The sequence below is a fragment of the Pteropus medius genome, unplaced genomic scaffold (genome assembly GCF_902729225.1).
Source record: "Pteropus medius unplaced genomic scaffold, Ma_sr-lr_union100, whole genome shotgun sequence".
Taxonomy (NCBI): Eukaryota; Metazoa; Chordata; class Mammalia; order Chiroptera; family Pteropodidae; genus Pteropus; species Pteropus medius.
In genome coordinates, this window is record NW_024352783.1 from 10288371 (window position 1) to 10303159 (window position 14789).

General features: G+C 40.5%; 1 protein-coding gene across 4 annotated transcripts in view; it reads left to right on the forward strand.

Annotated features, from left to right (window-relative positions):
- The first annotated feature begins 12459 nt into the window (after positions 1–12459).
- The window catches only part of TNFRSF13B (TNF receptor superfamily member 13B), a 63808-nt gene continuing 61478 nt past the window's right edge, over positions 12460–14789 (forward strand). For 2 of the 4 annotated variants that reach the window (XM_039847609.1, XM_039847608.1), the window contains exon 1: positions 12460–12544. In XM_039847609.1, the coding sequence (XP_039703543.1) occupies positions 12484–12544 (61 nt within the window). In that variant the 5' untranslated portion in view covers positions 12460–12483. Of the gene's footprint in view, positions 12561–14789 lie in introns of all 4 variants that reach the window. The other 2 variants (XM_039847610.1, XM_039847611.1) reach the window with 2 other exon arrangements.

Consider the following 14789-nt stretch of genomic DNA (forward strand, 5'->3'; position numbering starts at 1 on the left):
AACAGATATCTGAGTACTGTGGTCCAGCTGAGTTGACACATAAAATTAACCATCACAGTGGGAAGATGGCAGGGCAAAGATGTCAGAGATTCAGAATATGGTTTCCAGGAACAGCCTTACTTTTCTTTTGGTTTATTCCTAGGCTTGTCAGGATCTGAATATAGGTATCAGACATTCTGACATCCAATAAAGACCTCCCATGCAAGGCCCAAACACTGGGCCAAGTGGAGTCTTTTGAAATACAACAGTGTAAGATTATACAGAAAAATCAAATAGAACTACCCCTCCTGACTTAGATACCCCTCCAACCTGATGGCCCAATGTTAACTCTTGCAACTGGGAGTTGAGTTTGACTATTTTTGTCCTGTGCTGTTACTTAGACGTGTTCTTTTTATCCAACTCTATGAAGAGCAATGTCTTATCCTCTCAACCAAGACAGGGTAAACTTTGAGGACAAGGACTAAGTTTTCTTTTAAAAAAGCAGTGATAGGGAGCTCACTACTCAACTGGGGCAACCTTCGAATGGTGCTGACTAAAGGAGCTCTTCTAAAAGCTGTGATGATGACTTCTTGCCCCATGTAGTCTATGCAGGACAACCCCAGGATGGCTCTGGGGTGTGTGAGGACTGCCTCTGAGCCTTCTCTTCTCCATGAGATAACAGTCTTGTTCTTCACAATAGATAAGTTCCAGGCTGCTGAGTGCCCTCCTCTGATTACACTCCCACTACGGGAAGCCTCTTTCTACCCTCTGTGGGGCCTAGCCAACAGCAGGCTCTCGATAACAGTCTTTAATAATATGGTGAGCCCATTCAGAGATCTAAATCTTAAGGCTGGCACAAAGTCCTGAAAGTTCACTTATTTAACAAATATTTACTGACTTCCTATGTTCCAGGCTTATTCAAGCAGCATGAAAAAGCTCAACATCTCACTACAGTGTAGTGTTCAAGGGGGAGAGTAGTATGACAGGAAGCTGGAGGGGTAAGCAGTGTCTAAATCATGTATTGCCTGGTAGGAAGGACAAGAAGTATTTACTTTTCCCTGAAGATAATGGAGGAAAGGGACTTCCAGCAATGGTGGATTGTTTCAGATCATTCTTCCTGCTGAGAACACTAGAAAACTGGACAAAATTAAAAACACATCTATTTGAAAGTACCATCAAGGCAGTGAGAATTTATGGGAATTATGGGACCAAGATCTAGAAGAGAATGGAAGTCCAGAGAGGTGGAGCTGACAGTGGACATCGCTTTTTCCCTGAAGGTGATTACTGACTTGAAAGCAGCATCTGAGACACCAAAAAGCTGAGCAAAGTTTTCATCAGACTCATGATGCTTAGAGTTTAGAACCTACCAAGGAAGAGGGCTTTATTAAACATCCAAGGCTTTGGGTTGTGATCCTTAAGGGTTGCATGTTAAGAATAAAGGTGAACAAGAAATAAAACAAGCCTCACGGGGATTAAATCTGAAATTCAAGCCATCTCAATTCCTCACTGGGGGACTTCCAGCAATCTCACCCTAGCTTCTGGCTAGAAGCAAAAGTAAGGAGAAAGATGACATCAAATTATCTCTACAATTTTTCATACTCAATGTCCAAGTTCACTTACAAACAAGCAAACATACCTGCAAAAAAACCAAAAACAAGACTTGGCCAAATATCAGGTAAAAAAAAAAAAAAAAGCACACAAACAATAAAAACAGACCCAAAGGGATACAGATAATAGGATTATCTGACTTTAAAATAACTATGAGTATATGTTCAATGAATTAAAAGACAAGACAGAGAATTTTGGTAATAAATAAAACTCTAGAAGAGGGAATCATAAAACTAAACATACTCCAACCATATGATCCAGCAATAGTGCTTCTTGGTATTCACTAGAATGAGTTGAAAACTTATATCCACAGAAAAATCTGCACACAAATATTTATAGTTGCTTTATTCATAATTGTCAAAGTTCTTTGTTAGGTGAATGAATAAACTGGCACATCCAGACAATGGAATATTATTCGGTACTAAAAAGAAATGAGTTATTAAGCAAGGAAAAAACATGGAGGAACTCTAGATTCATATTACTGAAAGAAATAATCTGAAAAAGCTATATACTGTATGATTCCAACTGTATTACATTCTGGAAAAGGCAAAACTATGGAGATAGTAAAAAGATCAATGGTTGCTGAGTTATGGTTGAGGGATGAACAAGCAGAGCACATGATACTATCATGATGGATACATGTAATTATACATTTATCAAATCCCAGGTAATATATAACACCAAGAATGAACCCTAATGTAAACAATGGATTTTAGGTGATGATGATGTATCAATATAAGTTCATCAATTGTAACAAATGTGCCACTTTGATGTGGGAAATAGGTTATGGGAAGGCAGGTATGTGGGAAATTTCTTTATTTTCTGCTCAATTTTGCTGTGAACCTAAACCTAAATCTGCTCGAAAAAATAAAATTTATTATTAAAAAAAGAGACTAGAAGAAAATAAATCATTAAAAATATAAAAAAGAAAGGAATCAAATGGAAACTGTGGACCTGAAAAATTCAGTAACTGAAATTAAGCACTCAAAAAGATAAGTTTAATAGCTGATTAGATACAGCCAAAGAGAGACGTAAGGGTTTGAAAGATAGGCCAGAGGAAAATATCCAGACTAAAGAGACAAAAGAGCATAAGAAATGTATGAGACATGCTATAACAGATCCAACATGTATGTAAATGAAGTCCCAGAGGAGAAAGAAAAAGAAAGTATTGTGCAGAGGTAATAATTTAAGAGATAATGATGAAGAATATTTTTAAATGAGTGAAAGACATCAAGCCATGGATTTGAGAAGAACTATGAATCCTTAGCAGAATAAATACAAAAAAAAACCACACCTAGGCATAGTACATAACATTACTGGAAATCAAATACAAAGAGAAAAATCTTAGAAGTAGGCAGAGAAAAAATAAGGTCAATGAGAAACCACTAGAGAATTTTCAATGAAGGACTAATGTGATCTATAATTTATGCTTTAAAAAGATGATGTGTGACTGCTGGAGGAGAATGAGTGGTAGAAGATCAGTTAATGGCTCAGCAGAGAGGTGATGATGGGTACAAGGAGAATAATAGCAGTGGGAATGGGGGAGAAATAGCCATGTTGAGAATGTTTTGTATTTGGGGATTAGAATAGACAAATCGGTGATGGCTAAGATGTGGGAGATGTGATGAAAGGAAAGAATCAAAGATCATCTTCAGATTTCTGGTTTGAGGAATTTGGTAAATGGTAGTGTCATTTACTGAAATGGGAAAGAGTGAAAGACAAAGTGGTTTTGAATGTGTTATGTTTGGTAGGTGATTTTTTTATTTGAGCCTCATCTTACATATTTCTAAAATGAACACACCTCATAACTTTATTAGCTATAGACATCCAAGTCAACAAATGTTGACAGTTCAGGGCAAGCAGCTGGAAGCAGAATCTTACCATTTCTACTCTGCAGCCCCTGTGTCCTTTACCACTTTGGATCCAGAGCTAAAACAACCAGGCCAGCCCCGTGGTGTCATTTAGGGGCAACAGAGCTGGTTTAGTCTCCTGTACCAGAACCAACTTCCCACTTATCAGAAAAAAGGGAGGAAACTAATTAACCTTCAATAGTAGCAGGAAATTAAGCTTGAATTCTGCAACACAAAACGTTTTAAGCATTTTCTCCTTTTTTACCCAAAACTGTTAAATTTTGCTTCTGGATCTTGAGACTACCTTATTCCATCTGTGAATATTGTACTGGTTTGCTCACTAGGAGATTAGCATTCACTCTCATTATTCTTGGAGGGAATTTTCCTGTGAGACAGGCTGCACCAGAAACTGTTTTTTTCCCCCCAAGCAGGGTATTGATCTGATTCAATTGAATTCAATTCAGATTATTTCCGGAGGTTCTTCTCTGTGTCAGGCACTGAGGGAGCACAAAATGGTAATTCAATAATTCATTGGCTCAGTAAATATTTTTCTCTTGCTCTCCACCTCCACCCCCATGGGCCCTTTTTTCTACTTCATCGATAGGCTGAATTTTCTCACTCCTAATTACATCAACTACCTGCATGCCCTTCACCTAGACCTTTGCAAGTTGCCTGTCCACCCATGTAGGCCGCCCAACCTGCCACCCACCTAAGCACTCTTGGTTCTGTCACCCAACTTTACCCCAGCTCAAACCTGTGTCTAACCTTCTGGTACCTATCTATGTTGGTGTCTTCCCTTTTCCCCCAAACGTGGACCGTGAGCTCCATGAGTATAGGAACTTTTGCACCGCTTATGCACTGCTGTATCCTCAGCACCCTCACACATAGTAGGTGCTCAATTAATGCTTGTAGACTCAGTGAGCAAACAACTCTGCTTTTGAGCCCATATATCCTCTCTAAGAAGGTTGGGGATTCCTGGGCAGGAGAACATCAAGGTCAGGCAGGAGCTTGGGCCTGATGAAAATTTATAACAGCCCCAGCTGTTCCAGCACCCACTAGGAAGAGCATGGTCTCTAGGGTCAGATATTATGGGAGAAAATCTCAGCTTTAACGCATCCTAAACTACAGACAAAATGCTCAATCTCTCTAAGCCTTGACTTTCTTATCTGTAACAAGGGGGTTATGACAGCATTTACCTTATTCTGAGGTTGAAGTGCTTTAAAATAAAGTCTGTGCTTGGCACATAGTAGATGTTCAACTAACTGTGGTCACTTATTATTTACTTAATGCTCACCCAACACACACACACACACACACACACACACACACACACACACACACACACACCCACTGTCACTGCCCCTCACCCTCTTCTTTCTCTCATTTATGCAGCAATTGTCAGCATGGTGCCTTTCATGTCCTGGGCACAGCTCCAGTTCCCAAGGACATGGTGACATCAAGATGAGGCCCGTTGCTTCCCGCAGCTTACATTCTAGTGCGGAAGCAGATGACCTACCGGTAAACACATGGACAAGCTTGCTCATGCTAAGAAGAAGTAAGTGCTCAGAGGAAATCAACCAGATCAAAGTGGTAGAGAGTGGTTGAAGTGAGACCTCTGGCCATGTTGGTCAGGAAGGCCTCTCTGAGAAGGTGCTGTTGTAGCTGAAATTTAGTTATGCAAAAAGCCAGCGGCTGAGCGTTCCCGGCAAGGGAACATTAGGTGCAGGGGCCACGAGGTGAGAATATGTCTGGCACGTCTCCCAGAATGAGTGGAGGAAAGAGGTGGGAAAGGTGAGCTGGGAGGCAGTGGACTCAGGCCTCATGTTTGTCCAGATTTTGCTCTTGGCTTGTACTTCTCCCTGCACAGATGTCTGTGAGTCAGTGGACTGTGGATGTGAGTGTTCACTGAGTCACCAACCACTTCACCACAAGGCCTGGCCCTATCTTCTCATGAAGGACACAGTTCATTGAGTCTTATTTCTTGAATTGGTCACCTCAGCCCAGCAGAATCCGAAGGAACCAAAAGCTTGAAGGTTTTGTTTGTTTTTAATTTCCAACATTCTCATCAATTCATTTATTAATTCAACAAATATTTATAAAATGTACATTGTACACTGAATACTTTGCTGGGCTTTGAGGACAAATCAGACACTTCGATGCCCTCAAGCAGAGATTTCAATGTCTAAGCTTCTCCATCTGTAAAATGGGCAGGCTGGACCTGAAGTCTGTAAGATATTTCTTTTCTAGAGTCTTACAGCGATGAAGAAGTCTGTGAATATGCCTGCCTAACATTACATGTACAACAGAAGGCTTGGAGACAGGTGGGAGAGGGAGAGGGGGAGAGGGAGTGGGAGAAAAGAGGGAGAGGGGAGGGGGAGGGAAGGAAAAGGGAGGGGGAGGATTCCTTTTGCACACAAATTTAAGACACCACCATTTATCCAGTCTTATAGTTTGATTCCCTACCCACCCTGGGTACAACCAATCCTAAAACTATAAGATATTAAGAGATCACCAACCCACCTCTCCTTCCTGAGCTGCAGTGAGAGAGAAGTACTGTCAACGGCTTTTTCTGTCTCCTGATGCAGAAATCTGAGCCAGTGGGCTGAGAACTATTTGCAAGGTTGCACTTTTGGTTATCAAACAATTTCTCATAGCCAAGGGGTGGGACAGGAAAACTAGAACCTGACTTGTTTTTTTAGTAAGAAGTCATCTTTTATTCTCTTTAGAAACTATATGGGCACGTGTGAGGAGTATAGAGAGGCAATGCAGTGCTGTACAGAGAAAATGGTTTGAGCAGATTACTTACCAGCTCTATGACCATAACCAAGTCAACGTACCTCTCTGACCCTCAGTCTCCTCTTCAGCAAAGTAGAAATAATAATAAATAAATTCCTGAGAGGATTAAATAAGGTTTGTAAAATGCCTGGCATGCAGTAAGCCAGCAATAAGTGGCAAGTATTATTATTAATAAGAACATTATGAATTGAGAATAATTACATTCTTCACGATAGCCACCTCAGGTTAGCTAATGTAGAACATTTACTAGCTTAGGGTGAGCTTCGGGGCCATCAGATATCTCTAGAGAAGATGCTCAGAGCAGTGAATCCTCCCATGTCTCTTGTTGTCATATCCATTTCTTCCTGGTGAGTAAGCCTTAGGGAACACCTCCTTCACACAATGGCCAAGAAACATCTGTGCACAGCTTCACTAGCAATAGTGAAATGCAAATTAAAGCAACAAGATACCATTTCTCATCTATTAGACGGTTAAAAACCTGATACTAAATGAAACAGTCTGATGTTATCTTATGTTGATAAAGATGTGGAGGAATGGAAATAGTCGCATGTTGCTAGTGGGAGTGAATATTAGTGTGGCCAGTTTGGCAATACCTACTGATATTGGCAAAGTGCAGACCCCACAATTCAGAGGTCCTATTTGAAAACATCCACCCAAGACAGACTCTCATATATTTACACAAAGAGGCATGCACAGCTCTGCCCAGAGCAGTATTGCTCATAACAGCAAAGAATCGGAAACAACGTTCCTCAGCAGAGCAGGGATGGAAAAGTGGATGTGGAACATCATACAGCAGTTAAAAGGGATGAACCAGCTATATATGAATTAACATGAGTAGATCGCAACAATGTTGGGTGAAAACAGGATGAGATATACCTAACGTCACTTATATAAAAATTAAAATAACTCATGCAAAATAGTGTTAATTACTGTATTGTTCATAAATAAACACATACTTATAAATGTATAAAATAAGCCCAGAAGCTAGATCCACATTCATGATGGTGGTTTCTTCTGGTAAGGGGAGGAGAGAGAAGGGGATTCAGAGATTTCACTGTAATGTTTTCTTTCTTAAAAGAAAAATTGAAGGTAAATACGCAAACCTTTTAACACATAATTCTCAGTGATAAAAATATGAGTTTTGTTATATTATTCATTGTTCTTTTCTATATATTTTTTCAAAAAAGAAAATTTAAAAAATTCTCCTTCACAGAAAACACTGGCTAAGAAATGTAAAAGGAATGATAGGTTTAAAAAGTCATAATCTTGCAAGTGTTATACTTGTTACAGCATAGTGCTAAAGCTATCTACCCAAAGCTGGTTGGAGATCAGGATGCAAAAGGTACAAAAGTATCACCTGCAGGTGACACTAATTGCAGAGGGGCAGGGTGCTTTTTCATGGGGACATCTGGTGTCACCACCTTCACAGGTGATCCAATTTAGCATCACTGCCTGTGGGCTAAGCTGACATCATGCACCACTTGATGAGATTCAGTAGGAAGTATACCCCACCACCTGCAAGGTCTCCCCGAAAATGTGTAACCTGAATCTGGGTGGGTAACGTTCAGTTTCTAGGAATCATAGAGGGTAGAGGGACATATTATAAACCGCACCGGAAGGAAACAGTAAGAGATGCAGATGTGGGACATTCTATAAGACAGAGGCTGAGTCCATGTCAAACAAAAGGGGGAAAAAAAGAAGATAAAAGAAAAGAAAAAAGAGGAAAAAGGAGGGGACTATTCTAAAGGAAAAATGACTAACGAGACAGATCAATATCAAATTCAATAATGTGACCCTTGGCTGGATTCTGATTCAAAAGCTGCAGTCATGAAAAACTTCTTAGGACAAACAGGGAAATTTAAATATGGACCAGATATTGGATGATGCTTTTTGTGCTCGCTTCGGCAGCGCATATACTAAAATTGTATCATGTTTTTGAGTTATTATTGATTTTCTTAGATGTGAATCCCTTGTAAGAGAACATTCATCTTCTTAGGAGATGTCTGCAAATGCATTTAGGAGTAAAGAGGCCTAATGTCTGCAAGCACCTTCAGATATCTCAACAGAAAGGTGAGAGTAGAAAGAGATGGATGTGAAGACATTGAAACCAATATGAACAATTGTTAAATCTTGGTGGAGGGCCTATGGGTATTCATTTTACTTTACTTTTAACTTTTCTCTGAGTTTTGAAATTTTTATAATAACAAGTTTTGAAGAAAAAAAATGATGGAAAAAGAAGCTAAGTCTTCCTATAAAAGGTTGGGAGCTCTTACTGTAAAGAAGCTACTGTTTGCTTCTTCTAAACAGAATTTGCTAAAAAAAAATGGTATCTAGCATTTCTGAGAAATCAGTAAAAGTTGAGGGAATAGGTACGTTAGCAAAGTAGGAAATTCAGCACATCTGGTAATGTATGTAAATTGCAAACATGAAAATCAGGGCTTTCGCTGCAGTTCTAAGAAATGTCCGTTTTGGATGCACTTGCTTTTGTCTTATCTCTTAGACTCTCAGAGAAGGTTCAACAACATGGCCTTAAGAGGGCCAGAGTAGGGTGGCAAACATAGGGTGTGAAGGAGTCAAGATTCCCTGCCTCAAAGAGACCACAATACCTAGAGTGGACAAGGAGACTTAAAGCCAAAATAGTGCAGAAACACTTGAGTAGAGTTGAACAGTCTCATTGGAAAATACTGATCAACATGACAGTGTTCTCTTTGACCAAGTAATTCCACTTAAGGAACTTCAGCCATCTGATGAGACATGAAGAAGTTAGAATATATATTAAATGACATATGTGAAGTGTTTAGAATAGTGCCTGGAGCATGGTAAGTGCCACATAAATGCTTGCCTATTAATTTTATTTTTAATGAGCATTTTAAAAGCTCATTTAAAAAATTAAGGACTACCTGATAGGAGATACTAAGTAAAAAAAGTAGCCTGTCAATTTTGTGTTTATTCTGTATAAATCAGCAATTGCATAAAAAAAAATGTGGAGGGGAAATGAAGCAATAGCTATCATCTAGTGACACATATATGCATATAAATGCTTGGGCTTTGCTGGAAACCTGTGTGAACAAAGACCAGCTCACTGGTGCTGCCTTTGAGGAGATAAACAGCAGTCTAGGGTACCTAGATGGGAAGAAACGTACTTTTTGCTCTATTTCCTTTCACACTGTTTGAATTTGTCTTTACCATGTGCTCATTTTAATTGTTTAAGCACATATATATGAATGAACCAGCTCCAAAACCTTGAGATATACAAGGTATCTTTACTCTGGGTTCTAAAACTCTTCTGTCACTAAGACTGTGGAACTTAAAATGAGAATCCTGCATCCCCCTGGAGACAATTCAGAAAGTGCTGGCTTCAGAATGAGGTTTAGAAAGTTCAGAATGAGATGAGGTTCAGAAACATCCAGCACCTGTTCTCAGAGAGCCCAGTGAGGAGGGGAGTCTATTTTCATGGGTCATGAAACAGAATAATAATTCCTTGTAATTGTGTGACACAGGTAGAGGGTCGCAGGTGCTTTTGCCTGTGCTGTCTTGTTTGAGCTTCATATTCATCCATTTGACCGGGAGAAAATGAGGCCGACAAAGTCAAACAACTTCCTCCCAAAATGTCCCACAGTTTTGTTCTGTCTGGTTTAATAAAATCTAACATCAAGCAGAAGAAGCCAGAAAAAAGAAGTGGTTGATCCCATTTGTATATTCTCATTTATACAAAGTTCAGGTAAAATGAATCTATGGTGATAGAAGTCAGAATAGTGGCTAATCTGGGGTGGGATGTACTGCTTGGAGGTCAGAATGAGGCAGACATCTGGGGGGCTGCAAATGTTCTAAGTCTTGATGTAGGTAGTGTTGCCTGGGTATGTATGTATGTAAACATTTATTGACCTGCCCACTTAAAATAAGTGTATTTCACTGCATGTAAATTATACTTTTTAATTAAAGAAAATAGAAAGGAAATAAAATCCATTTTCTGTAAATGGAGTTTGAGCAAAAGCATTAACAAGCTGTGATCAGCAATAAGATGTTAGGGAACCCTACCATTCAATTGTCAGCCACCCCAAAAGTCAAGTTGAATTTTGTTTGTTTTCATGTCATGTCCAACCTATGCTGGCTTAAAACTGAAAAAAGCGCCATCTCATTGGGCAAGACAATGTGTGTGGCTTCAGAGAACAGCATTTGGTCCAGTGGGTCCATTTATGGAAAACAGTCTGCTCAATAGACAGAGACGAGCTTTCTAACAGTCAGAGCTAACCCCTTGGGAGCCAGTTGCTTTGTTAGGTGGCGAGAACCCCTGCCCTGGGGTGGGGGGCTTGCAAACAAAAGGTAAGGAGGAGACAAAAATAGAGCATTCAACAATGACTTTAGGTTTGCTCCATTTCAACAGGCAACAGAATCTCTGATTACCTCTGGCTCACAAATCCATCCACCAGCCCCTCTGTGGTTTTATTACTTTTCATTGACATAAGTAATATATGGATTATCTTCTCCATGTAAAAAATTAAAACAGTATGAATAGGGCTAAGGTCCTCTCTATCACCCCTAATTTTAGTCCCCTTTCACCCTACCTGGAGGCAGTTATTGTCATCATTCATATTCTTTTAGACTTCTGCATCACATTCACGTGTATGTGATCACAGACAATACAGAGCTTTTGTGTGTGTTCAGTTTGTTTGTATTTTGTTTTACTAAAGGACATCTTATTATAAGTATCATGCTATAAACCACTTTTCTTCCATTCAAAGATTGTCGACAGTCTTTCCAATCTTGACAGTCTTACAGATCTGTCTCATTCTTTTTAACTGTTGCATAGGATTCTTGTCTGTGATATATGTACCTCGTTTATTCAGCCATCCTCTGTTGGATGGGCATTTACATTGTTCAAGTTACTCGCTATTATTAACTATGCTTCAGTGAACATTTTCATACACCCTGTGGCACATAGAGAAGAATTTCTGGGTTATAGGTGAGGAGTATGTTCTATGTTTTAATTGCCCTTGGCAGATTGCCCTCCACAATGATGGTACAACTCACTCCCCACTCCAGCAGGATATGAGTTCACATGTCCCTAGATCACCTCCAGCACTCAATATTATCAAAGTGTAAAACTTTGCCAACCCAATGGATGAAAATTAGTTTTTCATTGTTGTTTAAGTTGTATTTTTTTCCGATTATTGATGGAATTGAGCATTTTTCAAGTTTACCAAACATTTGTATTTTCTTTCTTCCTCTGCTCACTATCACCCAAATTGGCCTTTTCCTTTCCTCTCTCCTGCCATCAAATCTTCTTTAATGCCTTCTCTCTTTTTCTCCACCTGCTTGATTCTTTCCCATCCCTCAACATTTTCTTCCTAAACTCCTCAGGCTTTCCGTGACTTTTAAATTTGTCTCACTCCAGCCTTAAGCTGCTGGGCTTCCTATCCCCACAAAGGCTTCGGAGGAGTTGGAAAAACAGAAATAAAGTTACAATAGTGTAATAAGCCTTACAGTGCTAATCCTTGATTTATTTATGGAGAATTTACTATGTGCCAACAAGAACTTGCTTTAAGAATTTAAATGTTAACTCATTTCATCCTCATAACAAACTATTATTATATCCACTTTAAAAAAGAGAAAATGGAGGCGCAGAGAGTTAATTAACTTGCCACCAGGGCTTCCTGCTGGTAAGTGTCAGAGCCAAGATTCAAACCCAGGCTATCTGGCTCTAGTGTCAGCCTCTTGAGTGCTTTGATAGAGGTAAGGACAGGGCTTAGGAAGCACAGAACAGGCATCTAATCTGCTCTGAGGCAGGCAAGAATGGCTTCCTAGAGCAGATGACACCTCAACTGAGCCTGAAGGAGGAACAGGAGATTATCAGGCAATAAAACACAAAAACATTGTCAAGGGAGCAAGAATGGCCTAAGCAATGTTTAGAGACTGGAGAGCTGGTCACCCTGGCTGTACTGCAGCAGGAGACCAGGCATAACTGGGCCATACCAGAATTTAGACCTCATCCCAAGGCCAAGCCAGGCCTTCCCCTCCTCTTTGAGCCCATGTAGGCAGAGTGAGTGCAGTGGAGGCTCAGCAGACAGCACCTGATGGAACTCCTGGAGAGTCAGGCCAAATCCATCTATCTCAGCCCTTGAGACAGTCTGCTCAGGCGCAGGGGTAGAAGTGGGTGCTGCTGATTTACATTTTACAGGTTGGGGGAAAACCCAGGAAGTGCAGGCCAGGCACTAATCAAATCTAAGGCTAATAATAAACATCCTGAGTAATGAGTGGCCTGGGCCAGAGCAGGCGAGGTGGCTGGAGCCGGGCTGGCCAAGAGGAGCGGTGTGAGTAGCTGGGGAGGCAAGGAAGTGGGTGCGAGGAGGGCTTGGTGCGCTGTGTGGAATGGGTAGGGTTTGCTGGGCATGATCCCCACAGCAGGCGAGCAAGCTCAGGCAGTCCCGGGGCCTCCCCAAATCCCCATACATGCAGTACTCTGAGTCTGGGGACTTTGGGAATCTGTGTTTTGCATTCCAGGAGAGGAGCTGTGAGGCTAGATGGTCTGCCACACAGGCAGGAATTCTTCTGACCCCTGCTCCCAACTCCAAGCTGACCCCAGGACCCAAAGCCAGATTGATCAGGACATTTTGAAAATATTTTATTTTGAATTTGACACTTATGCAAAAGTAGAAAGGAGAGTTTAACATACCCTCCTGCATACATCACCTAGCTTCAACAATTATCAGTATATAGCCCACCTCATAACATCCATGACCCTCATTTTTCCCCTTCCAGCCCTACTGGATCATTTTAAAGCAAATGACAAACACTATATTCTTTGATTTGTAGATACATTAGGATTTATCTCTTAAAAACAAAAACTCTTTAAAAATCGAAACCCAAAAAACTAACCGTCCATTATACCATGATCACTTCTGAAAAGAATGATTCTTTAGTGTCACCACAAATAGCCAGTGTTCAGACTTTATCATTTTTTTAATCAAAGTCTTTTCCAGTTGATTCATTCAAATTAAGACCTGAACACAGCCCACATTATACCTTTTGTTGTATGTTTTAATCTAGAACACTTCCTGCTCTTTCTCACTATATGTTTCTTTGCTCTTTATTTCTTGAAGAAACTGGATCATTTATCTAGTAAAATTTTCATCAGGGCAGATTTTAAAGGTTTGTTCAACACATAGGTTGCTAAAGCAGATGAGAGAATCCAAGTCCATCACCATGCAGAGGAGACCCAAGGCCAGATTTGAGGGGGTGTCAAGGTCCACAGTGGCATAGCCTGGATCTGCACACTGCTCCTTGAAGCTCTGCCCTTCATGCTTTAGTCAGGGAGAGTATCTTGTTTCTAATTCCCTTTTGTGACCAGCGATTACATGACTCCAGACAGGTTCCCCAGCTAAGGGCTCGAATATATAAAATTTCTGAGAGAGATGGACCAGACAGTTTCCAGAGGTCACCTGGGACCAATAGTCAGGAAACTGATCTGGTGCAACAGAATCAGCCCTGGCCAGGAATCGGGAGTTCTAGCTCCCACTGTTCACAGACTTGCCATGTGACCTGGGATGATCCCTTTTACCTTTCCTTAACTTTAAAATGAAGAAGGGCCTCTATCCCACCAGATGTTCCCCAAAAACATAAAAGGGCTTTGAACCTGCCAGAGGCCCTCTTGAAGAGTCACAAGCAAAGGCTCAGAGAAGGGTTGCAGTTAAAACGTTTTGACTTTCTCTAACCCAATGTTTTTCAAATTAATTTGATCACAAAAGTCTTTCTTGATATAGCATCTATTAACAAGACAAGCATGTGAGGAAGTACAGGAAAGAGGCTCCCAGAATTGTCTCTCCTGGCTGTTCTCTGATCTCAGAGTGCAGGAGAGTCCAGGCTGTGAGCCCAGTCCACAGACCAAGGTGTGCAAGAAATGTTCTTCCTCTTTTCCCCATATATTAATGGAGCTTCTTTATCAAGCTTCTGTTATTCCTGGCAGGTGTCAACTTTGGGGTGTTCCTGCCCCTCTTTGAGGCTGGATGATAGTTCTGGAATTTTATGCAGGTCTACGTGGTGGTGGAAGAATGGGAAGCAGGGATGGCATCCTCGGGTCAGTTAGGTGTCTGCCATCTGGCCAATTGGTGCAATATATCCCTGTTAGATCCAGTGGCTTCGTGGCTTCCAGTCAATGAATTGGTTTTGAAAGTTCTTTATGGTTACCCTTGTTTGATCTAACCCACTGTATATCCAGCCATCACTTCACAGTGGGTTGGAGTGGGTGGCAGCTCTCTTCTCTCTGCTCAAATGAGGAAAGGATCAGGGGTTTCTTTTTAATTTTGTTTTATCCTATGATTTTTTAAATTTGCTTTTGAATAGGTAAGAGTTACATGTTGGATGAGCAGAAAGTATAAATAGGTATATAATAAAAAGTCTTCCTTCCCTCCTTGTCCTCCATCTGCCCAGTTCCTGCCTCCCCTGGAATAAACGGCTTTATTTAGATATAATTTACATTTCATAAAGTTCACCTGTTGAAAGTGTACAATTCAATTTTTAAAGAACATTTACAGAGTTGTGCAACCATCACTATAATCT